General features: G+C 64.1%; 2 protein-coding genes across 5 annotated transcripts in view; one reads left to right on the top strand and one right to left on the bottom strand.

The window, feature by feature from the left end:
- Positions 1-4,902, top strand: part of TFR2 (transferrin receptor 2) — a 15,139-nt gene extending 10,237 nt beyond the window's left edge. Inside the window, exons 17-20 of the mRNA XM_090129350.1 lie at positions 1,117-1,329; positions 2,278-2,418; positions 3,757-3,998; positions 4,755-4,902. Coding sequence (XP_089985476.1) covers positions 1,117-1,329; positions 2,278-2,418; positions 3,757-3,998; positions 4,755-4,902 — 744 coding nt within the window. The remainder of the gene's footprint in view (positions 1-1,116; positions 1,330-2,277; positions 2,419-3,756; positions 3,999-4,754) is intronic.
- Positions 4,521-25,288, bottom strand: EPHB4 (EPH receptor B4). Of its 4 annotated transcripts, XM_090129310.1 has the most exons (16): positions 25,173-25,288; positions 24,046-24,116; positions 22,160-22,695; positions 21,189-21,880; positions 19,898-20,053; positions 18,282-18,620; positions 16,079-16,209; positions 13,236-13,410; positions 11,454-11,556; positions 10,244-10,305; positions 9,272-9,385; positions 8,509-8,756; positions 7,518-7,733; positions 6,858-7,007; positions 6,276-6,466; positions 4,521-5,272 (listed from the first exon to the last, which is right to left on the bottom strand). In XM_090129310.1, the coding sequence occupies exons 1-16, from the start codon at positions 25,222-25,224 to the stop codon at positions 5,155-5,157; spliced, it is 3,354 nt and encodes a 1,117-aa protein (XP_089985436.1). In that variant the 5' UTR covers positions 25,225-25,288; the 3' UTR covers positions 4,521-5,154. The 4 variants fall into 4 exon arrangements, with proteins under 4 accessions (XP_089985436.1, XP_089985434.1, XP_089985435.1 ...); XM_090129308.1 differs by having other exon boundaries at positions 21,189-22,695; XM_090129309.1 differs by having other exon boundaries at positions 11,454-11,553; positions 21,189-22,695.

Raw genomic sequence — 25,288 nt, 5'->3', positions numbered from 1 at the left:
ACCCCATTGACCCCAATGCCCCCAATGTCCCCATTCATCCCAGCATCCCCATTGACCCCATTGACCCCACTGACCCCACTGACCCCATTGACCCTAATGTCCCCCATGTCCCCATTGACCCCATTGACCCCAACATCCCCATTGACCTCAATGTCCCCATCGACCCCAATGTCCCCATTGATCCCAATATCCCCATTGACCCCAATGTCCCCATTGACTCCAAAGTCCCCATTGACCCCAAACGTCCTCATTGACCCCAATGTCCTCCACATCCCCATTGACCCCAAAGTCCCCATCGACCCCAAAGTCCTCCACGTCCCCAAAGTCCCCATTGACCCCAATGTCCCATCGACCCCAATGTCCTTATTGACCCCAATGTCCTCCACGTCCCCAATGCCCCCATTGACCCCAATGTCCCCATCAACCCCAATGTCCCCATTGATCCCAATATCCCCATCGACCCCAATGTCCCCATTGACCCCAATGTCCCCATTGACTCCGAAGTCCCCATCGACCCCAAACGTCCCCATTGACCCCAATGTCCTCCACATCCCCATTGACCCCAAAGTCCCCATCGACCCCAAAGTCCCCATTGATCCCAATATCCCCATCAACCCCAAAGTCCTCCACGTCCCCAGTGTCCCCATTGACCCCAATGTCCCCATCGACCCCAAAGTCCCCATTGATCCCAATATCCCCATCAACCCCAAAGTCCTCCACGTCCCCAGTGTCCCCATTGACCCCAATGTCCCCATCGACCCCAATGTCCCCATTGATCCCAATATCCCCATTGACCCCAATGTCCCCATTGACTCCGAAGTCCCCATCGATCCCAAACGTCCTCATTGACCCCAATGTCCTCCACATCCCCAATGCCCCCATTGACCCCAATTTCCTCATCGACCCCAAAGTCCCCATCAACCCCAGCGTCCCCATTGACCCCAAAGCCCTCCACATCCCCAATGTCCCCATTGACCCCAATGTCCCCATCGCCCCCAACATCCCCACTGACCTCACCGCCCCCCACCCCCCATTAACCCCATTGACCCCACCGCCCCCCACCCCCCCGTTGACCCCGCTGACCCCAACACCCCCCACCCCCCTTTCCCCCCCCAGGCCGTTGGGGGTTGGTCGCACGCAGCTCTGGGGACCCCCGAGGACACCCTGGGGCGGCTGCAGGGGGGGCTGCGGGGCCGGCTGCCGGCGGTGGCGCAGGCGGTGGCGGCGGTGGCTGCGGTGCTGCTGCTGCGTTTGGGCCACGACGCGCGGCTGCCCCTCGACCCCACAGCTTTGGGGGACGCCCTGCTGAGACGGATGGCGCCGCTGCAGGTCTGAAACAGCCCCCCCCCATCCCCCCGACCCCACATGGCCCCATATGGCCCCGTATCGCGGCCCCGTATGGCACCGTATCGCTGTGCCCCCATATGGCCCCATAAGGCCCCATATGGCACCATATGGCACCATATTGCCGTGTCCCCATATGGCCCCATAAGGCCCCATATGGCACCATATCACCATGTCACCATATGGCCCCGTATGGCACCATATCACTGTGTCCCCGTATGGCCCCATATGGCCCCATATGGCACCATATGGCCCCATATCATGGCCCCATATGGCACCATATAGCTGTGTCCCTACATCCCCCCATATCCCCCAATATCCCCCCATATGTCCCCATATCTCCCTGTATGTCCCCATATCCCCAACGTCCCCAATGTCCCCAATGTCCCCAAGGTCCCCAATGTCCCCCAGTATCCCCAGTATCCCCAGTGTCCCCTATGTCCTCCTTGTCCCCCATGTCCCCAATGTCCCCCATGTCCCCCATGTCCCCAATATCCCCAATATCCCCAATATCCCCAATGTCCCCATGTCCCCCATGTCCCCAATGTCCCCAATATCCCCAATATCCCCAGTGTCCCCCATGTCCCCCTTGTCCCCCATGTCCCCCATGTCCCCAGTATCCCCAATGTCCCCCATGTCCCCCTTGTCCCCATGTCCCCCCATGTCCCCCCATGTCCCCAGTATCCCTGATATCCCCAATGTCCCCCATGTCCCCCATGTCCCCCATGTCCCCAATGTCCCCAACGTCCCCCATGTCCCCAATGTCCCCGATGTCCCCAATATCCCCAAGGTCCCCCATGCCCCCGATGTCCCCCATGCCCCCGATGTCCCCCACGTCCCCAATGCCCCCGATGTCCCCCATGCCCCCGATGTCCCCCATGCCCCCGATGTCCCCCACGTCCCGGTGTCCCCACGTGTCCCCCTGTCCCGCAGTGGGCGGGGCCGTGCACACAATGGCTGTACTCCGCTCGCGGTGACGTCGTTCGCGCTGCCGGGAAACTGCGCCAGGAAATGGAGGCGGCGGAGAGCGGAGACGAGCGGCTCAACCGGCAGTTCAACGCCCGCAGCATGGCGGTCAGCAGCACCCACGGGCTCCTAGTGGCACCCATGGGCACCCGTGGGCTCCTAGTGGCACCTATGGTCACCTATGGGCACCTAAGGGCTCCTAGTGGCACCTATGGGCACCCGTGGGCTCCTAGTGGCACCTATGGGCACCTATGGGCACCTAAGGGCTCCTAGTGGCACCTATGGGCACCCGTGGGCTCCTAGTGGCACCTATGGGCACCCAAGGGCTCCTATTGTCACCTATGGGCACCCGTGGGCTCCTAGTGTCACCTATGGGCAACCATGGGCTCCCAGTGTCACATATGGGCACCCGTGGGCTCCTATTGGAACCTATTGTCACCTATGGGCACCCGTGGGCTCCTAGTGGCACCTATGGGCACCCATGGGCTCCTATTGGAACCTATTGTCACCTATGGGCACCCGTGGGCTCCTAGTGTCTCCTATTGTCACCTATGGGCACCCGTGGGCTCCTAGTGGCACCTGTTGTCATCTATGGGCACACGTGGGCTCCTAGTGTCACCTATGGGCAACCATGAGCTCCTAGTGGCACCTGTTGTCACCTATGGGCACCCGTGGGCTCCTAGTGGCACCTGTTGTCACCTATGGGCACCCGTGGGCTCCTAGTGGCACCTATGGGCACCCGTGGGCTCCCAGTGTCACATATGGGCACCCGTGGGCTCCTATTGGAACCTATTGTCACCTATGGGCACCCGTGGGCTCCTATTGTCACCTATGGGCAACCATGGGCTCCTAGTGGCACCTATTGTCACCTATGGGCACCCATGCGCTCCTAGTGTCTCCTATTGTCACCTATGGGCACCCGTGGGCTCCTAGTGGCACCTGTTGTCATCTATGGGCACCCGTGGGCTCCTAGTGTCACCTATGGGCAACCATGAGCTCCTAGTGGCACCTGTTGTCACCTATGGGCACCCACGGGCTCCTAATGGAACCTATTGTCACCTATGGGCACCCGTGGGCTCCTAGTGGCACCTATGGGCACCCAAGGGCTCCTATTGTCACCTATGGGCACCCGTGGGCTCCTAGTGGCACCTATGGGCTCCTAGTGGCACCTATGGGCAACCGTGGGCTCCTAGTGTCTCCTATTGTCACCTATGGGCACCCATGGGCTCCCAGTGTCACCTATGGGCACCTGTGGGCTCCTAGTGGCACCTATGGGCACCCACTAGCACCCATAGGCACCCATTGACCCCTGACATCCCCATTGTCCCCACTGACCCCATTGACCCCATCATCCCCATTGACCCCACTGACCCCGTTGACCCCACTGTCCCCATTGTCCCCACTGTCCCCACTGACCCCACTGACCCCGCTGTCCCCCCCCCACAGGCGGAGGCGTCGCTGCTGTCCCCCTTCGTGTCCCCTCTGACCACCCCGTTCCGTCACATCCTGCTGGGCAGGGGGGGTCACACACTGCCAGCGCTGGCAGCCGACTTGAGGGGGTTGGGGGGGGGGAGAGAAAAAGAGGGTGGGGGTCCTGGGGGGGTCCGGCAGCGTATGGCACTGCTGGCCTGGACCCTACAGGGGACGGCGGGGGCGTTGGCGGGGGACACGTGGGATGGGGGGGACGCGTGGGAGAGGAGGGGGAGGGGGGACGGGTGGGACTATGGGGACGGTGGGGACGTGGGGGGGGGTGGGGAGGCGGGGGGGGGTGGGGACGTGGGGGGCGGGGGGGGGATCGGGGGGGTGGGGGGCGTGTGGGATTACGGGGACGGTTGGAGCTACGGGGACAGCGGGGACATCGGGGGCTATGGGGGCATCGGGGGCATTGAGGGGCATTGGGGGCATTGGGGGCACTGAAGGACGTTGGGGACATTGGGGTCACATTGGGGACAATGAGGGGCATGGGGGCACTGGGGTCACATTGGGGCAATGAGGAAATTGGGGTGACATTGGGGACATTGGGGTGACATTGGGGACAATGGGGTCAATGGGGTCACGTTGGGGACAATGGGGTCACACTGGGGACATTGGGGTCACATTGGGGGCAATGAGGACATTAGGGTGACATTGGGATCACAGGGGGGTGACATTGGGGGCAATGGGGTCATATTGGGGTCACATTGGGGTCAATGGGGTCACGTTGGGGTCACAATGAAATCAATGGGGCAGTGAGGCCACGCCCCCTTCATTTGCATACAGGCAGCGTGTTTCTTGGCTCCAACTTTGGGCCATAATTTAATAAAATTGGTAAAAAAAAAAAAATTGTAAAAACGTTTTTTAAAAAAATCCGAGAAAAGATTAAAAACGGCCCTCGAGGCCACGCCCTCTCAGAAAGCCACGCCCCCAGTGGGCGTGGCCATGGGGGAAGATCCCGCCCCCTTCAGTTCAGTGGGTGGGGCCATGGGAGATGATGTCATCAAGCTGCGCCACGTGGAGAACGTCAGGCCGAGGTGGCGGCCATGTTGGATTGGTAGCCATCTTGGAGTGGCGGCCATCTTGGAATGGCGGCCATATTGGTGGGTGCCATCTTGAAACTGTGGCCATCTTGGTGGGTGCCAACTTCCGATGGCAGCCATCTTGGATTGGCAGCCATCTTGGTGGGTGCCATCTTGGAATGGCGACCCTCTTAGTGGTGGCGGCCATCTTGGAATGGCAGCCATCTCGTCACGGCACCCCTCATGGCGGTGGCGGCCATCTTGGCACAGCACCCCTCATCCTGGCGGCGGCCATCTTGCCCCGGTGGGCACCCAGGGGTCCGCAGCGCCACGTTGGGTGGGGGGTGACTCAGAGAGGGGGTCCGTGGGCAGCACCTTTGGGTGCCTCCTCCCCCGTGCTGTGGGTGCTGCTGAGGATGCACTGCAGCTGCTGCCCGCCCGGCTGCACCTCCGTGCACTGCAGCTCCCTGGGGGGCAGCGGAGACGTCCCCCACTGTCCCCATTGACCCCAACGTGACCTCAGTGCCCCACTGACCTCAATTTGACCCCAATGAACCCAATGTCCCCACTGACCCCATTGATCCCATTGACCCAAATCGCCCATTGACCCCAATTTGACCCCACTGATCCCATTGACCCCCTTGTCCCCATTGTCCCCACTGAAGCCATTGATCCCATTGACCCCAATGTGACCCTAATGCCCCACTGACCCAATTTCACCCCGCTGATTCCAGTGACCCCATGAACCCAACATCCCCACTGACCCCATTGACCCCTACGTGACCCCATTGAGCCCAGTGACCCTACTGTCCCTATTGACCCCAATGTGACCCCACTGTGACCCCATTGCCCTATTGACCCCAATTTCACTCCGTTGATCCCAGTGACCCCATGAACCCATTGACCCCAATGTGACCCCAATGAACTCCCCCTCCCTCATCCCCCCACCCCCCCTTCCCCCCCTTCTCCCTCCCCATTACCCCTCCCCCACTATTCCCCCTTCCCCCCATTCTCCCCCCCAAGACCCCCTCACCTCCTCCCCTCCCCCAGCCCCCAATTAACCCCCATCTGCTCCCCCCGGTGCCCCCCCACACCCCCCTCCCCCTCTCCATTACCCCTCCCCCCCCTCATCCCCCTTCCCCCCCTCCCCTCCCCTCCTCCCATTCCCCCCATCCCCATCCCCCTCCCCTCCCCTCCGCTACCCCCCTCCCCCCCTTCTCCCTCTCCATTACCCCTCCCCCCCCTGGCCCCCTCCCCCCATTTCCCACCCCCCTTCCCTCTCCCCTCCCCCCTCCCCCCTCCCATCCCCTCACCCCCCAATTACCCCCCATCCCCACCCCCCCGGTTCCCCTCTCTCCCCCCACACCCCCCCACTCCCATCCCCCACCCCCCCCATTCCCCCCTTCCCCCCATTTCCCACTCCCCATCCCCCCACCCCCAATTATCCCCCATCCCCCCCCCCCCAATTACCCGTCCCCCCCCGCGATTTCGCGCAGGCGCAGCGGCCGCCGGATGAGGCGATCGAGAGCGCGCACGATGTCGGCGAATCGGGGCCGCGCGGAGCGGCGCCGCTCCCAGCACTGCAGCATCAAACGGTGCAGAGCGACCGGGCAGCGGGGGGGGGGCGGCAACCGGAAGTCCTGAGCCAGGGCGGAAAGGACCTGGAAGTGGGGGGGGGGGGGAGGTCACGTGAGGGGTTGGGGTCACGTGGGGGCGTGGGGTCACGTGAGAGGATATGGGGGTAGAGAGAGAAGTGGGGTCACGTGGTGGGGGAGATTGTGTCACGTGGGGATGCGGTCACGTGGGGGTGGGATCACGTGGGGGCGTGGGATCACGTGGTAAGGAATTGGGGTCACGTGGAGGGATGCGGTCACGTGGGGGAATATGGGAATATAGCGAGGGAGGTGGGGTCACGTGATGGGGATATTGTGGGGGGTGCAGGGGGAAATGGGGTCACGTGGGGGGGAGATGGGGTCACGTGGGGGGATGCGGTCACGTGGGGGTGTGGGGAAATGGAGGGTTACCTCCCCCCCCACGTGATGCGCTACTCACGTCCTGATTGGACATGTCCCAGTACGGCCGCTCCCCATAGGCCATCACCTCCCACGTGACGATGCCGTAACTCCACACGTCGCTGGCGGAAGTGAACTCCCGGAACGCGATCGCTTCCGGTGCCGTCCAACGGATCGGGATCTTCCCGCCCTGCGCCGCCGTCAGTGGGGCTGCCCCATAGATCTCATCCCCGCATAGGGCTCTGCCCCATAGATCTGCCCCATAGGTCCTCCCTGCCCCATAGATCTGCCCCATAGATTCCGCTCTGCCCCATAGATCCCATGCCCACATAGGGCTCTGCCCCATAGATCCTCCCTGCTCCATAAGGCTCTGCCCCATAGACCCCCCCCCATAGGGCTCTGCCCCATAGATCCCACACTGCCCCATAGATCACCCCCCCCAATACCCCAACACCCCCCACTCCCCCTCCTCCCACCCCTCCCCCCTCATATCCGGCACCCCACACCTCCACCCCTCCCCCATCCCCCAACCCCCCCAACCCCCCACATCCCCTCCCCTCCCTTCCTGTGCCTTCCCCTCCCCTCCCCTCCCCTCCCCTTCCCTCCCCTTCCCCACCCCCCAACCCCTCCCATTACCCCACACCCCCTCCAAGCCCCCCTTCCCCCCAATCCCCCCCATATCCCCCCCCCCCGGACCCACCAACGTGCTGGTGTAGGTGGGATCGGCGGCGCTGCGCTGCACGGCTCGGGCCAACCCAAAATCCGCCACCTTGCAGACGAGCTGAGCGTCCAGCAGCACATTGCGGGCTGCCAGGTCGCGGTGCACGAAGCCCAGCTCCGCCAGATACCGCATCCCTGCCGCCACCCCGCGCAGCATCGCCACCTGCTGCAGGGTGCTGAGCGCCCCGACGTGGCTCTGTGGGGTTACGGGGCGTTTATGGGGCTGGGGAAGCACTTATGGGGCGGACAGAGACGCTATGGGGGCATCGCAGCTGCTGCGGTGTTCGAAGCGCCCTCGTGTGGCTCAAAGCGGAATTGCACCCGTGATGCACTATGGGGTCATTACCCCACTTATGGGGCCATCGCCACCTGCTGCAGGGTGCTGGGCGCCCCGACGTGGCTCTGGGGGTTACGGGGCGTTTATGGGGCTGGGAAAGCACTTATGGGGCAGGCAGAGACCCTATGGGGGCATCGCAGCTGCTGCGGTGTTCGGAGCGCCCCCGTGTGGCTCAAAGCGGAATTGCACCTATAGAACTTTTGTGTTGTACCGAGCGCCCCCGTGTGGCTGTTTGGGGAATTACACCTATGGAGTAACCTGCCAATATGGGGTCCTGTGGGGTCATTACCCCACTTATGGGGCCATCGCCACCTGCTGCAGGGTGCTGAGCGCCCCGACGTGGCTCTGTGGGGTTACGGGGCACTTGTGGGGCTGGAGAACCGCTTATGGGGCTGGGCAAGCACTTATGGGGCAGGCAGAGACGCTATGGGGGAATCGCAGCTGCTGCAGTGATCGGAGCGCCCCCGTGTGGCCCAAAGCGGAATTGCACCCATAGAGCTGTTGTGTTGTACCGAGCGCCCCCGTGTGGCTCAAAGCGGAATTGCACGCATGACCTCCAACAACCCCACGACCCCCAACGACCCCCAACCACCCCTCCCCCCCCCCAACGACCCCCTCCAGCCCCCCCCCTTACCCGTAGGAAGGCGTCGAGCGCCCCGTTCTCCATGTACTCGGTGAGGATCATGGTGGGCGCCCCGTGGGTGACGACTCCCCGCAGCCTCACCACGTTGGGGTGGGCAAACTGCCCCATCCGTGCTGCCTCCCCCAGGAACTCACGCCTCTGCCTCTCCCCGGCGTTGCCCTTCAACGTTTTCACCGCCACCGGGGATTCGGGGCGGCCTGGAAGAGCCAGGCGACCACGGCAGACCTCCCCAAATTCACCTGGGGGGAGGAGGAGGGGGGGGTAAGGATGGGGCAGGGGGTGAGGGAGGGGTGTGGGAGGAGAATGGGGGGCTGTGGGGTTGGGGAGGGGGTCTGGAAGGGGAGGGAGGGATTTATGGGGGGACAATGGGGGTCTGGGGGGGAAGAATGGGGGGCTATGGGGGGATAACGGGGGTCTATGGGGGGGGAATGGGGGGCTATGGGGGGAGGGAGGGGGGTCTGGAGGGGAGGGAGGGGTTTATGGGGGGAAAATGGGGGTCTGGGGGGGAAGGATGGGGTCTGGGGGGTCTATGGGGGGGAATGGGGGGCTATGGGGAGAGAGTGGGGGGCTATGGGGGGAGGAAGGGGGTCTGGGAGGGGAGAATGGGGGATATGGGGGGGAGAATGGGGGGAGAACAGGGGTCCATGGGGGGGAGAATGGGGGGCTATGGGGGGGAGAATGGGGGGCTGTGGGGGGTCTATGGGGGGGAGGACGGGGGTCCATGGGGTCCATGGGGTCGCAGCCCCGCGCCCACCCGCCCCGATGACCTCCTCGATTTTGACGCAGGTGACGTCGATCTCCTGAGCGAAGTCCCGCAGCGCCACCGCCGGGTCCTCGTAGGTCAGCGGGTCGATGTACAGCTTGCGGCCTGCAGGGGGCGCCACCGCGCCGCGCCAGTCGGAACAGCGGGCGGGAGGGGGGTAATGGGGGTAATGGGGGTAATGGGGTTATGGGGGTAATGGGGTTATGGGGGTAATAGGGGATATGGGGTTATGGGGTTTGGGGTTATGGGGGATATGGGGGATAATGGGGGATATGGGGGATATGGGGTTTGGAGTTATGGGGGATATGGGGGTAATAGGGGATATGGGGTTATGGGGTTTGGGGTTATGGGGTTATGGGGGATACGGGGGTAATAGGGGATAATAGGGGATAATAGGGGATAATAGGGGATATGGGGTTATGGGGTTATGGGGGATATGGGGGATATGGGAGTAATAGGGGGTAATAGGGGATATGGGGGTAATAGCGGATATGGGGTTATGGGGTTATGGGTGTAATATGGGTTATGGGGTTTGGGGTTATGGGGTTATGGGGGATATGGGGGATATGGGGTATGGGATATGGGGGGTAATAGGGAATATGGGGGATAATGGGGGATATGGGGATATGGGGTTTGGGGTTATGGGGTTATGGGGGTCATAGGGGATATGGGGATATGGGGATATGGGGTTACAGGGTTATGGGGTTATGGGGGATATGGGGGTAATAGGGGATATGGGGTTATGGGGTTATGGGGGTAATAGGGGATATGGGGTTATGGGGTTTGGGGTTATGGGGATATGGGGATATGGGATATGGGGTTTGGGGTTATGGGGTTACGGGGGATATGGGGATATGGGGTGCTATGGGGTTTTATGGGGTGCTATGGGGTGCCATGGGGTGCCATGGGGTATTATGGGATGCCATGGGGTATTATGGGATGCCAGCGTCCCGTCGCTCTCACCGTGCCCCCCCCCGCGGTCGCTGTCCCCATCGCCGTCCTCAGCCTCGCACTGCCTGTGGCGTCTGTGCGTCGTGGGGGGGGGGATGGAGACCCTCGAGACCCCCACGACCCCCCCCCACAACCCCCAAATCCCCCCCCAGGACCCCCGAAGACCCCCCCACGACCCCCCCCAGGACCCCCCCACCAAAGAATCCTTTTGAACTCCCCCCCAGGACCCCCAGAACCCCCCCTCCCTCATCCAGGACCCCCCAGGACCCCCCCAGAACCCCGAAGACCCCCCCCCCCCCCCATAATCCCCCTCCCAGAATCCTTTTGACTCCCCCCCGCAGGACCCCCCCCAGGACCCCCCCCAGAATCCTTTTGAACCCCTCCACGACCCCCCCCCATGACCCCCCCTCCCAGGACCCCCCCAGGACCCCCAGAACCCCCCCTCCCTCATCCAGGGCCCTTTAGGACCCCCCCCAAAACCCCCCCAGAACCCCCGAAGACCCCCCCACGACCCCCCCCAGGACCCCCCCACCAAAGAATCCTTTTGAACTCCCCCCCAGGACCCCCAGAACCCCTCCTCCCTCATCCAGGACCCCCCCAGGACCCCCCCAGAACCCCGAAGACCCCCCTCCCCCATAATCCCCTTCCCAGAATCCTTTTGACTCCCCCCCGCAGGACCCCCCCAGGACCCCCCCCAGAATCCTTTTGAACCCCTCCACGACCCCCCCCCATGACCCCCCCTCCCAGGACCCCCCCAGGACCCCCAGAACCCCCCCTCCCTCATCCAGGGCCCTTTAGGACCCCCCCCAAAACCCCCCCAGAACCCCCGAAGACCCCCCCACGACCCCCCCCCAAAGAATCCTTTTGAAACCCCCCCCACGACACCCCCCCCAAAATCCTTTTGAACCCCCCCCCCCAGGACCCCCCAGGACCCCCAGAACCCCCCCTCTCTCATCCAGAACCCTTTACAACCCCCCCAAAGCCCCCCAGGACCCCCCCCCAAAATCCTTTTGAACCCCCCAAAGCCCCCCCAGAACCCCGAAGACCCCCCCCAGGACCCCCCCCTCCCCGAATCCTTTTGACCCCCCCCCCCAGGACCCCCCCAGAACCCCCCCTCCCTCATCCAGGACCCTTTAGGACCCCCCCCCCAAAGTCCCCCAAGACCCCTCAAACCCCCCCCCCCCGACTTTGGCGACCCCCCCCCATTTTTCCCCCCCCTCACCTGAGATAGAGCAGTGCCCCCCCCAGCAGCGCCAGCACCACGAGCCCCCCCACGGCGGCCGCCCCCGCGATGAGACCCCCGTGCTCCCCCCGCATCCCCTCTGCTGGGATTTGGGGGGGGGGGGCACACAAAACATCGTCATATATTTGGGGAGGGGGCTACGGGGGGGGGGGCATAAGGAGCGGTGATTTGGGGAGGGGGGAGCGGTTTCTTAGAGATATTGGGGTGGGGGGGTCCGGGGGGGGGCGTCTGATGGGGTTATGGGGAAGGGGTCCTTGGGGGGGGGGCTACGGAGGGGGGGTGGGGGGGTGGTATTGAGTTATGAGGGGGGGTCCTGGGGGGGTCCGTGGGGTTGTGGGGGGGGTATTTTGAGGGGGGGGGCGTGGGGGGGGTCAGGGGGTCCTGGGGGGAGGTTGGGGGGTCCTGGGAGGGTCCTGGAGGGGGGGTGTGGGGGGGTCATATCTGGGGGGGGGCATGGGGGGGGTCGGGTCTGGGGGGGGTCCTAGTGGGGGGGTCAGAGGGTTATGGGGGGGGCTGGGGGAGGGGTGTGGGGGGGGTCGGGTTTGAAGGGGTCCTGGGGGGGGGTCAGAGGATTCTGGGGGGGTCCTGGAGAGGAACCCAGGGGGTCTTTGGGGGGGGGGTCAGGGCATTACGGGAGCCTAATGGGGGTCCTGGGAGAGGGGGGGGGAATTATGGGGGTGGTCGGGTCGTCGGGGGGGGGTCTTGGAGGGGGGGGGTGGTCAGAGGGTTCTGGGGGTGTCCTGGGGGGGTTTTGGGGGGGGGCATGGGGGGGGCGGGTCTGGGGGGGGGGTCCTGGGAGGGTCTTGGGGGGGTGGCGGGGGGTCAGAGGGTTCTGGGGGGGTCCTGGGGGAGGGGTGTGGGGGGGGTCGTATCTGGGGGGGTCCTGGGGGGTCCTGGGGGGGTTGGGTCTGAGGTGAAGTTCGGGGGGGGTCCTGGGGGTCCTGGGGGGGGGTCAGAAGGGTATCGGGGGGTCGGGTCTGGGGGGGGTCCTGAGAGGGTCGTGGGGGGGTCATGGGGGGGGGGGTCGGGTCTGGGGGGGTCCTGGGGGAGCATGGGGGGGTTGGATCTGAGGAGAGGTTGGGGGGGGTCCTGGGGGGGTCAGAGGGTCCTGGGGGGATCCTGGGGGGGGTCCTAGTGGGGGGGTCAGAGGGTTCTGGGGGTGTCCTGGGGGGGTTTGGGGGGGGCATGGGGGGTCGGAGGGTTATGGGGGGGTCCTGGGGGAGGGGTGTGGGGGGGGGTCGTATCTGGGGGGATCCTGAGGGGGCATGGGGGGGTCCTGGGGGGTCCTCGGGGGGGGGGTCAGAGGGGTATGGGGGGGTCGGGTCTGGAGGGGTCCTGGGGGAGGGGTGTGGGGGGGTCGGGTCTGGGGGGGGTCCTGGGGGGGTCCTGGGGGGGTCAGAGGGTTATGGGGGGGGGCTGGGGGAGGGCTATGGGGGGGTCGTATCTGGGGGGATCCTGGGGGGGGAGGGGGGGGTCGGAGGGTTATGGGGGGTCCTGGAGGAAGGGTATGGGGGGGTCGGGTCTGGGGGGGGTCCAGAGAGGGTCATGGGGGGGTCATGGGGGGGGGGGGTCAGAGGATTCTGGGGGGGTCCTGAAGAGGAACCTGGGGGGTCTTTGGGGGGGGGGGGGTCAGGGCGTTACGGGAGCCTAACGGAGATCCTGGGGGGGGGGGATTATGGGGGTGGTCGGGTCCTCGGTGGGGGGGGGGGATGTTGGAGGGGGGGGGTCCCGGTGTTGGGGGGGGGGGGGTGTTTCCCTCACCGCCGCCCGCCGTGCTGACGACGGTTTCGGGTCCGAACTCGCCGTACCCCGCCTCGGCCCGCGCCCGGACCCGCACGCCGTACAGCGCCCCCCGCCGCAGCCCCCCCAGCTCCGCCCGCGCCGACGGGACCTTCAGGAAGTGGGGGGGGCCGTCCGCCAGCGCGCCGGCACCAACCTGGGGGGGGGGGGGGGGAAGGGGGGGGGGCGAATCCGTGTCGTTACGCACAGCCCCCCCCCCCCCATCCATCCCAAACCGGGACCCCCGCTGTGACCCACAGGAGCCCCCCCATAAAAGCCCACCCCCAAGAACCCCCCCATCTCAAAATACCCCCCCCCAAGGACCCCCCCCCCCAAAATCCCCCCCATCTCAAAATACCCCCCCCCTCCAGGACCCCCCCCCCCCAAATCCCCCCTCCAAGACCCCCCCCCATCTCAAAATAACCCCCCCCAAGGACCCCCCCCCCCAAAGTCCCCCCCATCTCAAAATACCCCCCCCCAGGACCACCCCCCAAATCCCCCCTCCAAGACCCCCCCCCCATCTCAAAATAACCCCGCCCCCAAGGACCCCCCCCCAAAATACCCCCGATCTCAAAATACCCCCCCCCAGGACCCCCCCCATAAAAGACCACCTTCAAGACCCCCCCCCCACCTCAAAATAACCCCCCCCCTCCAAGACCCCCCCCCACCTTCAGGAGCCCCCCTCCCCCCCCTCCACAAAATATCCCCCCCCCCAGGACCCCCCGCATAAAAGCCCATCCCCAAGACCCCCCCCATCTCAAAATACCCCCCCCCCTCCAGGACCCCCCCCCCAAATCACCCCTCCAAGACCCCCCCCATCTCAAAATACCCCCCCCCCCCCCAGGACCCCTCCTATAAAAGCCCACCCCCAAGAACCCCCCATCTCAAAATAACCCCCCCCCCCAAGGACCCCCCCCCCAAAATCCCCCCCATCTCAAAATACCCCCCCCCAGGACCCCTCCCCCAAAATCCCCCCTCCAAGACCCCCCCCCATCTCAAAATACCCCCCCCCAGGACCCTCCCCATCAAAGCCCACCTCCAAGACCCCCCCATCTCAAAATAACCCCCCCAGGACCCCCACCCAAAATCCCCCCTCCAAGACCCCCCCCCCCACCTTCAGGAGCCACCCTCCCCCCTCCACAAAATACCCCCCCCAGGACCCCTCCTATAAAAGCCCACCCCCAAGACCCCCCCCATCTCAAAGTACCCCCCCCCTCCAGGACCCCCCCCCAAAATGCCCCCTCCAAGACCCCCCCCCACTTTCAGGACCTTCTCAAAATACCCCCCCCCCCCCAGGACCCCTCCCATAAAAGCCCACCCCCAAGACCCCCCCCATCTCAAAATACCCCCCCCCTCCAGGACCCCCCCCCAAATCACCCCTCCAAGACCCCCCCCCATCTCAAAATACCCCCCCCCCCAGGACCCCTCCTATAAAAGCCCACCCCCAAGAACCCCCCATCTCAAAATAACCCCCCCCCAAGGACCCCCCCCCCAAAATCCCCCCCATCTCAAAATACCCCCCCCCAGGACCCCCCCCATAAAAGACCACCTTCAAGACCCCCCCCCCACCTCAAAATAACCCCCCCCCTCCAAGACCCCCCCCCACCTTCAGGAGCCCCCCTCCCCCCCCTCCACAAAATATCCCCCCCCCCAGGACCCCCCGCATAAAAGCCCACCCCCAAGACCCCCCCCATCTCAAAATACCCCCCCCCCTCCAGGACCACCCCCCCAAATCACCCCTCCAAGACCCCCCCCCATCTCAAAATACCCCCCCCCCCAGGACCCCTCCTATAAAAGCCCACCCCCAAGAACCCCCCATCTCAAAATAACCCCCCCCCAAGGACCCCCCCCCCAAAATCCCCCCCATCTCAAAATACCCCCCCCCCAGGACCCCCCCCATAAAAGCCCACCCCCAAGACCTCCCCCCATCTCAAAGTACCCCCCCCCTCCAAGACCCCCCCCCACTTTCAGGACCTTCTCAAAATACCCCCCCCCCCCCCAGGACCCCCCGCATAAAAGCCCACCCCCAAGACCCCCCCCACCTTTAGGACCCCCCCCAAGGACCCCCCCAAATAAGACCCCCCCCCACATAAGACCCCCTCCCAAATAGCTCCCCCCACCCTTCCCCTCCACGACCCCCCCCAAAAAATAAGACCCCCCCCCACATAAGAGCCCCCCAAACAGGAACCCCCCCACCCTCCCCGTTCACGACCCCCCCCAAAATAAGACCCCCCCCAAATAAGACCCCCCCCCAAAATAAGACCCCCCCACCCTCCTCCTCCACAACCCCCCCCCAAAAATAATACCCCCCCAAAATAAGACCCCCCCCACTTAAGCCCCCCCCCCAAACAGGACCCCCCCCCACCCTCCCCCTCCACGACCCCCCCCAAAATAAGAGCCCCCTCCAGTCCCCCCCAAATAAGACCCCCCCCAAAAAAGGACCACCCCTCCCCCTCCACGACCCCCCCCAAATAAGACCCCCCCCAAAATAAGACCCCCCCAAACAAGACCCCCCCACCCTCCCCCTTCACGACCCCCCCCCAAATAAGACCCCCCCCAAAATAAGACGCCCCCACCCTCCTCCTCCACGACCCCCCCCAAAAAATAAGACCCCCCCCACATAAGACCCCCCCCCAAACAGGACCCCCCCCACCCTCCCCCTCCACGACCCCCCCCCAAAATAAGACCCCCCCCCAAACAGGACCCCCCCCCCACGCCCCCCCCCAAATAAGACCCCCCCCACCCTCCCCCTCCACGACCCCCCCAAAAACAAAGCCCCCCCCCCACATAAGCGCCCCCCCCCCAAATTAACGCCCCCCCCCCACCTTGAGGTAATACTTGACCTCGTAGTCCAGCACGTTTCCCCCCGGGGGGGGCGCGGGGGGGGGCGGCCATGCCAGCGTCACGCCGGTTGCCGACCCCCCCACCCGTAACACCTCCTGCACGGGGGGGGGCACTGCGGGGTCAGGGGTCAAAGGTCACCGGGGGGTCACAGGGGTCACGGAGGGTTCAGGGATCACGGGGGGGTTATGGGGTTTTATGGGGGGTTATGGGGTCTATGGGGTCCTAAGGGGGTTTATGGGGTTTTATGGGGGGTTATGGGGTTTTATGGGGGTTTATGGGATCTATGGGGTCCTAAGGGGGTTTATGGGGTCTATGGGGTCTTATGGGGTTTTATAGGGGGTTATGGGGTCTATGGGGGTTTATGGGGTCTTATGGGGTTTTATGGGGGGTTATGGGGTCTATGGGGTCCTAAGGGGGTTTATGGGGTCTTATGGGGGGTTATGGGGTTTTATAGGGGGTTATGGGGTTTTATGGGGGGTTATGGGGTCTATGGGGTCCTAAGGGGGTTTATGGGGTTTTATGGGGGGTTATGGGGTTTTATGGGGGTTTATGGGATCTATGGGGTCCTAAGGGGGTTTATGGGGTCTATGGGGTCTTATGGGGTTTTATAGGGGGTTATGGGGTCTATGGGGGTTTATGGGGTCTTATGGGGTTTTATGGGGGGTTATGGGGTCTATGGGGTCCTAAGGGGGTTTATGGGGTCTTATGGGGGGTTATGGGGTTTTATAGGGGGTTATGGGGTTTTATGGGGGGTTATGGGGTCTATGGGGTCCTAAGGGGGTTTATGGGGTTTTATGGGGGGTTATGGGGTTTTATGGGGGTTTATGGGATCTATGGGGTCCTAAGGGGGTTTATGGGGTCTATGGGGTCTTATGGGGTTTTATAGGGGGTTATGGGGTCTATGGGGGTTTATGGGGTCTTATGGGGTTTTATGGGGGGTTATGGGGTCTATGGGGTCCTAAGGGGGTTTATGGGGTCTTATGGGGGGTTATGGGGTTTTATAGGGGGTTATGGGGTTTTATGGGGGGTTATGGGGTCTATGGGGTCCTAAGGGGGTTTTATGGTGGGTTATGGGGTCTATGGGGGGTTATGGGGTCTTATGGGGTTTTATGGGGGGTTATGGGGTCCTAATGGGGTTTATGAGGTCTTATGGGGGGTTATGGGGTTTTATAGGGGATTATGGGGTCTATGGGGGTTTATGGGGTCTTATGGGGTTTATGGGGTCTTATGGGGTCCCAACGGGGTTTATGGGGCCTTATGGGGTCTATGGGATCCTATGGGGTCTTATGGGGTTTATGGGGTCTTATGGGGTCCTATGGGGTCTTATGGGGTTTTATGGGGTCCTAATGGGGTTTTACGGGGTCATATGGGGGGTTATGGGGTCTTATGGGGTTTATGGGGTCTTATGGGGTTTATGGGGTGCTATGGGGTCTTATGGGGTCTTATGGGGGATTATAGGGTCTTATGGGGTTTTATGGGGTCATATGGGGGGTTATGGGGTCTTATGGGGTTTATGGGGTCCTATGGGGTCTTACGGGGGATTATAGGGTCTTATGGGGTGTTATGGGGTCTTATGGGGTTTTATGGGGTCTATGGGGTCTTATGGGGTCTTACAGGGGGTTATGGGGGTTTATGGGGTCTTATGGGGGGTTATAGGGGGGTTATGGGGTCTTATGGGGTTTATGGGGTCCTAACGGGGTTTTATGGGGTCTTATGGGGTTTATGGGGTCTTATGGGGTTTTATTGGGGGGTTATGGGGTCTATGGGGTCTTATGGGGTTTATGGGGTCCTAATGGGGTTTTATGGGGTCTTATGGGGTTTTATGGGGTTTATGGGGTCTTATGGGGTCCCAGTGGGGCTTATGGGGGTCTTATGGGGTCCTAATGGGGTTTTATGGGGGGTTATGAGGTCTTATGGGGTCTTATGGGGTTTTTATGGGGTCTGATGGGGTCTATGGGGTTTTATGGGAGGTTATGAGGTCTTATGGGGTCTTATGGGGTCTTATGGGGGGTTATGGGGTCCCAATGGGGTTATGGGAATACTTATAGGATCCCAACGGGGTTTATGGGGTCTTATGGGGTTCTGGGGTCCCAACAGGGTTTATGGGGTCCCAATGGGGTTCTGGGGTCCCAGTGGGGTTCTGGGGTCCCAGCGGGGTTGCGGGGCAGTTATGGGGCAGCTCACCATCCCTCGTGGTGGTGACGTTGACCTCCTCTCCCGGCGCCGCTATGGGGCTGAGGTGGGAAACCCCATTGCGGGCGGTGACGGTGAAGGTGTAGGTGATGTAGGGCCGCAGCCCCACAACGGTGACGGAACGTTGGCTCAGCCCCACGGAACCGGGCCGGAAATGGAGGTGGGCGCACGACCCACAACTGTTTTTGGGGTCGCGTTCGGGGCAGGCGCGACAATCGACCCCATAAGTGGTGTCGGGGCGGCCGCCCCCGTCACGGGGTTCGCTCCATTCCAGGAGGACCGAGGAGCCGTTGAGGTGGGCGACGATGCTGCGGGGGGCTGAGGGGGGGGCTGTGGGGGGACGGGGGGGTGGTTATGGGGTGGGAGGAGTGAAGGTTTGGGGGCTGGGGGACTGAGGTTTGGGGGTTGGAGGACTGAAGGTTTGGGGGCTGGAGGACTGAGATTTGGGGGCTGGAGGACTAAAGGTTTGGGGGTTGGAGGACTGAGATTTGGGGGTTGGAGGACTGTGATTTTGGGGACTGGAGGAGCTAAGGTTTGGGGACTGGAGGACCAAGGTTTGGGGGTTGGAGGACTGAGATTTGGGGGCTGGAGGACTAAAGGTTTGGGGGCTGGAGGAATGAGATTTGGGGGTTGGAGGACTAAAGGTTTGGGGGCTGGAGGACCAAAGGTTTGGGGGTTGGAGGACTAAAGGTTTGGGGGCTGGAGGACTGAGGTTTGGGGGTTGGAGGACTAAAGGTTTGGGGGCTGGAGGAGCAAAGATTTGGGGGCTGGAGGACCGAGACTTGGGGGTTGGAGGACCAAGATTTGGGGGTTGGAGGACTGAGATTTGGGGGCTGGAGGACTAAAGGTTTGGGGGCGAGGACCAAAGGTTTGGGGGTTGGAGGACTAAAGGTTTGGGGGCTGGAGGACTGAGATTTGGGGGTTGGAGGACTAAAGGTTTGGGGGCTGGAGGAGCAAAGCTTTGGGGACTGGAGGAGCAAAGATTTGGGGGCTGGAGGACAAAAGATTTGGGGGTTGGAGGACTGAGATTTGGGGGCTGGAGGACTGAAGGTTTGGGGGTTGGAGGACTGAGATTTGGGGGTTGGAGGACTGAGATTTGGGGGCTGGAGGACTAAAGGTTTGGGGGCTGGAGGACCAAAGATTTGGGGGCTGGAGGACCGAGACTTGGGGGTTGGAGGACTAAAGGTTTGGGGGCTGGAGGACCAAAGGTTTGGGGGCTGAAGGGCTGTGATTTTTGTGGCTGGAGGACCAAAGGTTTGAGGGTTGGAGGACCCCCCCCATATTAAGACCCCTCCCCCATATTGGATCTCCCCCATATTGAGTCTCCCACCCCCATCTCAGGACCCCCAACCCATATTCCGACCCCCCCGATATCGGGATCCCCATTTTGATGCCCCACCCCCATATTGAAACCCCCACCCCCATATTCAGACCCCTCCCTTATTTTGAGCCCCCCCCCCCACATCGACCCCCCCCCCCCATATCGGGGTCCCCCGCCCTGATGCCCCATTCAACCCCACCCCCCCATACCTCCCCCCCTCCCCCCGCACTACTGACACCCCCCACCCCCCCCAAATTATTGAGGGGGGGTCTCCCCCCCCCCTCACCTGTGCAGGGCTGGGAGGGCCCCTCCCCCGGCGCTCTGTAATGCCCGCTGTGACAGCTGCAGGCGCTGCCCCCCCCCTGTGGGGCACGGCTGTGGGGGGGGCACGGCTGGCACCGCTCCAGCCCCACATCTGCCTTAAAGCTCTCCGGGGGGCACGCTGGGGTGGGGGGACACAAAAAATGGGGGGGGTCAGGGGGGCCCCATTGCTGCCCCATCCATGTCCCATTCATCCCCATTGATTCCCATTGCTGCCCCATTGAAGCTCTTACCCCATTGCCCCCCATCCCCCCCACCCCATATCAACCCATCACCCCCCATTCCCCCATATCCCCAAATTGCCTCCCCACACCCCATCGCCCCCCACCCCTCCCAGACCCCACCACCCCCCCCCCTCACCCCTCACCCCTTCCATGGGGCTCCCATTGAACCCCACAGATGCAGCCCCCCATCACCCATCAACACCCCCATCTCCCCCCACCTCCCCAGACCCCCACGGCCCCCCCTCTCACCCCTCCCCCCTCCCCATGGGGCTCCCATCCAACCCCACAGCCCTGTGTTGGGGGCTCCGCCCATCGACCCCCCCCACCCCATCACCCCCCACCCCCCCATACCCCCCATTACCCCTCAGCCCCCATCACCTTCCCCCACTCCATTGCCCCCCACCCCATATCAACCCATCACCCCCCATTCCCCCATATCCCCAAATTGCCTCCCCACACCCCATCACCCCCCATCACCCCATCGCCCCCCACCCCCCCTGACCCCACCGACCCCCCCTTCACCCCTCACCCCTCCCCATGGGGCTCCCATCTAACCCCACAAACACAGCCCCCCATCACCCATCAACACCCCCATCACCCCCCACCACCCCATCGCCCCCCATCATCCCATTGCCCCCCACCCCCCCAGACCCCACCGCCCCCCATCTCACCCCTCACCCCTTCCATGGGGCTCCCATCCAACCCCACAGCCCCGTGTTGGGGGCTCAGCCCATCGACTCCCCCCACCCCATCACCCCCCACCCCCCCTGACCCCCACGCCCCCCCCCTCTCACCGCGACACCCCTCCCCATGGGGCTCCCATCCGGCCCCACAGAGGCAGCCCTGTGCTGGGGCCTCAGCCCATCGACCCCCCACCACCCCATCACCCCCACCACCCCATCACCCATCAACACCCCCATTGCCCCCTTCCCCCCATCGCCCCCCCCCCACCCCATCACCCCCCACCTCCCCATCGCCCCCCATCACCCCATCACCCCCCACCCCCCCAGACCCCCACGGCCCCCCTCTCACCGCGACACCCCTCCCCATGGGGCTCCCATCCGGCCCCACAGAGGCAGCCCTGGGTGGGGGGCTCAGCCCATCTCCCATCCTCTCTGCAGTACATGGTGGGGGGGTCCCCGCTCCCCGCCGGCACGGCCCCCTCCACGCATCTCCCCATCACAGCCGCCACCAATTCCTTCGGGACGGTCGCGGGAAACTCCGCCAACCTCGCCACGACGGACGGACACCTCTGGAAGTACAGACGGACCGACAGCAGAGCCATACAAGCTCCCAGGTCCTGGAAGGCTAAATAAAAACCTTTGCGGCCCAAAGGTCCTAAACGTAAAATTTTTCTGTTCACTTTTCCCGAGGGTCGACCGCCCGCCCCGCTGGGCCGGGAGAGATGCTCGGCCGCCACCGTGTCCACCTTGACGTAGGGGTTCTCCATCCACGGGGGCGCCGACGCCGTCGCCGTGTCGGCGTCCGATTCGTGATAGAAAACGTTGAAAGTTTCTTTGCAGGGCCGGGGGGGGGCGGGGAGGGGGCTGCGGCGGGGGCGGGAGGCGTTGCTGTGGGTGCCGTTGCTGTGGGTGCTATTGCTATGGGCGCCGTTGCTATGGGAACGGAGGCTTTGGGGGATGTCGGGGGGGCTGTTGTTGTGGCTGCAGCATCCCTTGGGTCCGTTGCTAGGGCCGTTGCTAAGGGCATCCGTGTTCCTGAGCCTGTTGCTAGGGCCGTTGCTATGGACATGGATGCTCCTGGAGCCGTTGCTAGGGCCGTTGCTATGGACATCCGTGTTCCTGAGCCCGTTGCTAGGGCCGTTGCTATGGACACTGCGGCTCTGCCTGTTGCTAAGGCCGTTGCTATGGACATCCGTGTTCCTGGAGCCGTTGCTAGGGCCGTTGCTAAGGGCATCGGAGCTGCTGGGTCTGTTGCTATGGTCATAGCATCCCTTGGGTCCGTTGCTAGGGCCGTTGCTATGGGCATCCGTGCTCCTGAGCCCGTTGCTATGGTCACAGCATCCCTTAGTTCCGTTGCTAGGGCCGTCGCTATGGACACTGACGCTCCCGGACCCGTTGCTACGGCCATCCGTGTTCCTGAACCCGTTGCTATGGCCGTTGCTACGGACGCTGCGGCTCCGCCTGTTGCTCGGGCCGTTGCCATGGGAACCCCACGGTCCATCAGCGGGGCCGTTGCCATGGACGCCGCTCGATCCATCACCGACGCCGTCGCCGCGGGGACCCCCCGGCCGATCTCCGGGCCCGTCGCCATGGAAACCGCGCCCCCCCCCATCCGGACGGATGCGCCGAAGGGCCGCTGGCCGGTTGTTGTTGCCACGGTAACGGGCGATCAGACTGTCGCACTCCACCACGGTGTACCGCAGCTCGGCGTAGACGTGGGTGGCGCCGCGCCGTGGGACCCAAGTGGAGCGCAGCCAGCTGTTCTGGGGGGGGCCGGGGGGGCGCAGACCCGAACAAACCTCGAACGTCCGAACCGCCGTCTGCCGCTCCTCGTCCAGACCGCTCAGCTCCTCCCACTGGGGGGGGGGGGAAATGGGGGGGGGGGGGCAGAAAGGGAGGGGTAGCGGGGGGGTGTTGAGGGGTGGGGGGGAGTTGGGGGTGGGGGTGGGGAATGGGGGGATATGGGGGGATGTGGGGGGCATTGGGGGTGGGGGGGGGAATGGAGGGGATATGGGGGGGATGTGGGGGGGTTGGGGGGGTTGGGGGTGGGGGGGGACATCAGGGGGTGTGGGGGGGGCATTGGGGGGCATTGGGGGCGGGGGGGACATGGGGGGATATGGGGGTGTGGGGGGGATTGGGGGATGTGGGGGGCATTGGGGGACATGGGGGGACGTGGGGAGGATATGGGGGGATGTGGGGGGATGTGGGGGGCAGTGGGGGCGGGGGGGGACATCAGGGGGATATGGGGGGATATGGGGGGGTATGGGAGTGTTTGGGGTATTGGGGGATGTGGGGGGCATTGGGGGTGGGGGGGGACATCAGGGGGTGTGGGGGGGGACATTGGGGGGCATTGGGGGCGGGGGGGACATGGGGGGTATGGGGGGACATGGGGGTGTGGGGGGTATTGAGGGGTGTGGGGGACGTTGGGGGTGGGGGGGGAATTGGGGGATATGGGGGGGATATGGGGGCATGGGGGGGTGTTGGGGGCGGGGGGGCACATGGGGGGATATGGGGGGATGTGGGGGGACATGGGGGTGTGGGGGGTTTTGGGGGATGTGGGGGAGGTTGGGGGCAGGGGGGGACATGGGGGGATATGGGGGGATATGGGGAGATGTGGGGGGGGACACTGGGGGTCATTGGGGGATGTGGGGGGCATTGGGGGCAGGGGGGGACATTAGGGGGGTATGGGGGGATATGGGGGTGTGGGGGGGCATTGGGGGATGTGGGGGGCGTTGGGGGTGGGGGGGGAACGGGGGGATATGGGGGGATGTGGGGAGATGTGGGGGGGTGTGGGGGGAATTGGGGGCAGGGGGGACATCAGGGGGTGTGGGGGGGGGACATTGGGGGTCATGGGGGGCAGGGGGGACATGGGGTTGTGGGGGGGTATTGAGGGGTGTGGGGGGCGTTGGGGGTGTGGGGGGGGGAATGGGGGGATATGGGGGGGATATGGGGGGATGTGGGGGCGGGGGGGGACATCAGGGGGTGTGGGGGGGGCATTGGGGGCAGGGGGGGAATGGGGGGACATGGGGGGATATGGGGGTGTGGGGGGTTTTGGGGGACGTGGGGGGATGAGGACGGACAGGGGGACGGGGGGGGCACTGGGAGGGTGTGGGGCCATATGGGGACGTGGGGGGGGGGATATGGGGGGGGGTTGGGGGAGGTGGGGGGGGGGATATGGGGACACGGGACCCCTGGCTGTGCCCCACCTGCCCCTCTCCGGGGGGGTACACCGTCCATCGCAGGTCGGTGGTCTCCAGGCGGGTGTTCAGCAGGGTCTCTGGGGGGGGGTTGGGGGGGGGGGGGGGTCAGGGGGCACCAGGTCCCAAAGCACGGGGGGGGCACAGCATCCCCAGTGTCCCCAGTGTCCCCATCTATGGGGTGACCCATAGAGCCCCCAAATGTTCGCTCTATCGGGCGACCCACAGTGTCCCCAATGACCCCAATGTCCCCATCTATGGGGTGACCCCCAAGGACCCCAATGTCCCCATCTATGGGGCGACCCACAGTGTCCCCATTTCCCCAATGTCCCCATCTATGGGGTGACCCCCAATGTCCCCAAAAGTTCACTCTATGGGGTGACCCACAGTGTCCCCAATGACCTCAATGTCCCCATCTATGGGGTGTCCCATAGAGCCCCCGATGTCCCCAGTGTCCCCATCTATGGGGCGACCCCCAATGTCCCCAATGTCCCCATCTATGGGGCGACCCATAGAGCCCCCAATGACCCCAATGTCCCCAATGTCCCCATCTATGGGGTGACCCCCATTGTCCCCAATGTCCCCATCTATGGGGCGACCCATAGAGCCCCCGATGTCCCTATTGTCCCCAATGTCCCCACCTATGGGGTGACCCCCAATGTCCCCAATGTCCCCAACATCCCCATCTATGGGGCGACCCATAGAGCCCCCGATGTCCCCATCTATGGGGCGACCCACAGTGTCCCCAATGTCCCCATCTATGGGGCGACCCATAGAGCCCCCGATGACCCCAATGTCCCCAATGTCCACCCTATGGGGCGACCCACAGTGTCCCCAATGTCCCCATCTATGGGGTGACCCCCATTGTCCCCAATGTCCCCATCTATGGGACGACCCATAGAGCCCCCAATGTCCCCAGTGTCCCCATCTATGGGGTGATCCCCAATGTCCCCAATGTCCCCATCTATGGGGTGACCCATAGAGCCCCCAATGTCCCCATTGTTCCCAATGTCCCCATCTATGGGGTGACCCATAGAGCCCCCAATGTCCCCATTGTTCCCAATGTCCCCATCTATGGGGTGACCCATAGAGCCCCCGATGTCCCCAATGTCCCCAATGTCCCCAGTGCCACTCACCCTCCTCGGCGAGGCCCAGCCGGACCCACAGGCACAGCAGCCACAGCCCCATAGCGGCGTTACAGCGAGGGGGGAGGACCAAGTTGGGGGGGGGGGGGGGGAGGTGGGACCCCCCT

This window comes from Phasianus colchicus, chromosome 36 (genome assembly GCF_987193195.1).
Source record: "Phasianus colchicus chromosome 36, bPhaCol1.hap1.1, whole genome shotgun sequence".
Taxonomy (NCBI): domain Eukaryota; kingdom Metazoa; phylum Chordata; class Aves; order Galliformes; family Phasianidae; genus Phasianus; species Phasianus colchicus.
Note: the sequence above shows the minus strand (reverse complement) of the source record. Positions and strands in the feature narration are given on the sequence as shown.

Bases quoted from the DNA above. Each gene is read 5' to 3' on its own strand.
- EPHB4 (XM_090129308.1), bottom strand. From the start codon at position 25,224: ATGGGGCTGTGGCTGCTGTGCCTGTGGGTCCGGCTGGGCCTCGCCGAG. The intron at 20,054-21,188 runs GTGAGAGGGGGG...CCCCCACCCCAG, and splicing joins CCATGGGGAGGGGTGTCGCG to CGTGCCCCCCGGAGAGCTTT. The intron at 5,273-6,275 runs GTAATTGGGGGG...GCTGCCCCCCAG, and splicing joins GAAATCGCGGGGGGGGACGG to GGAGCTGCAGTGCACGGAGG.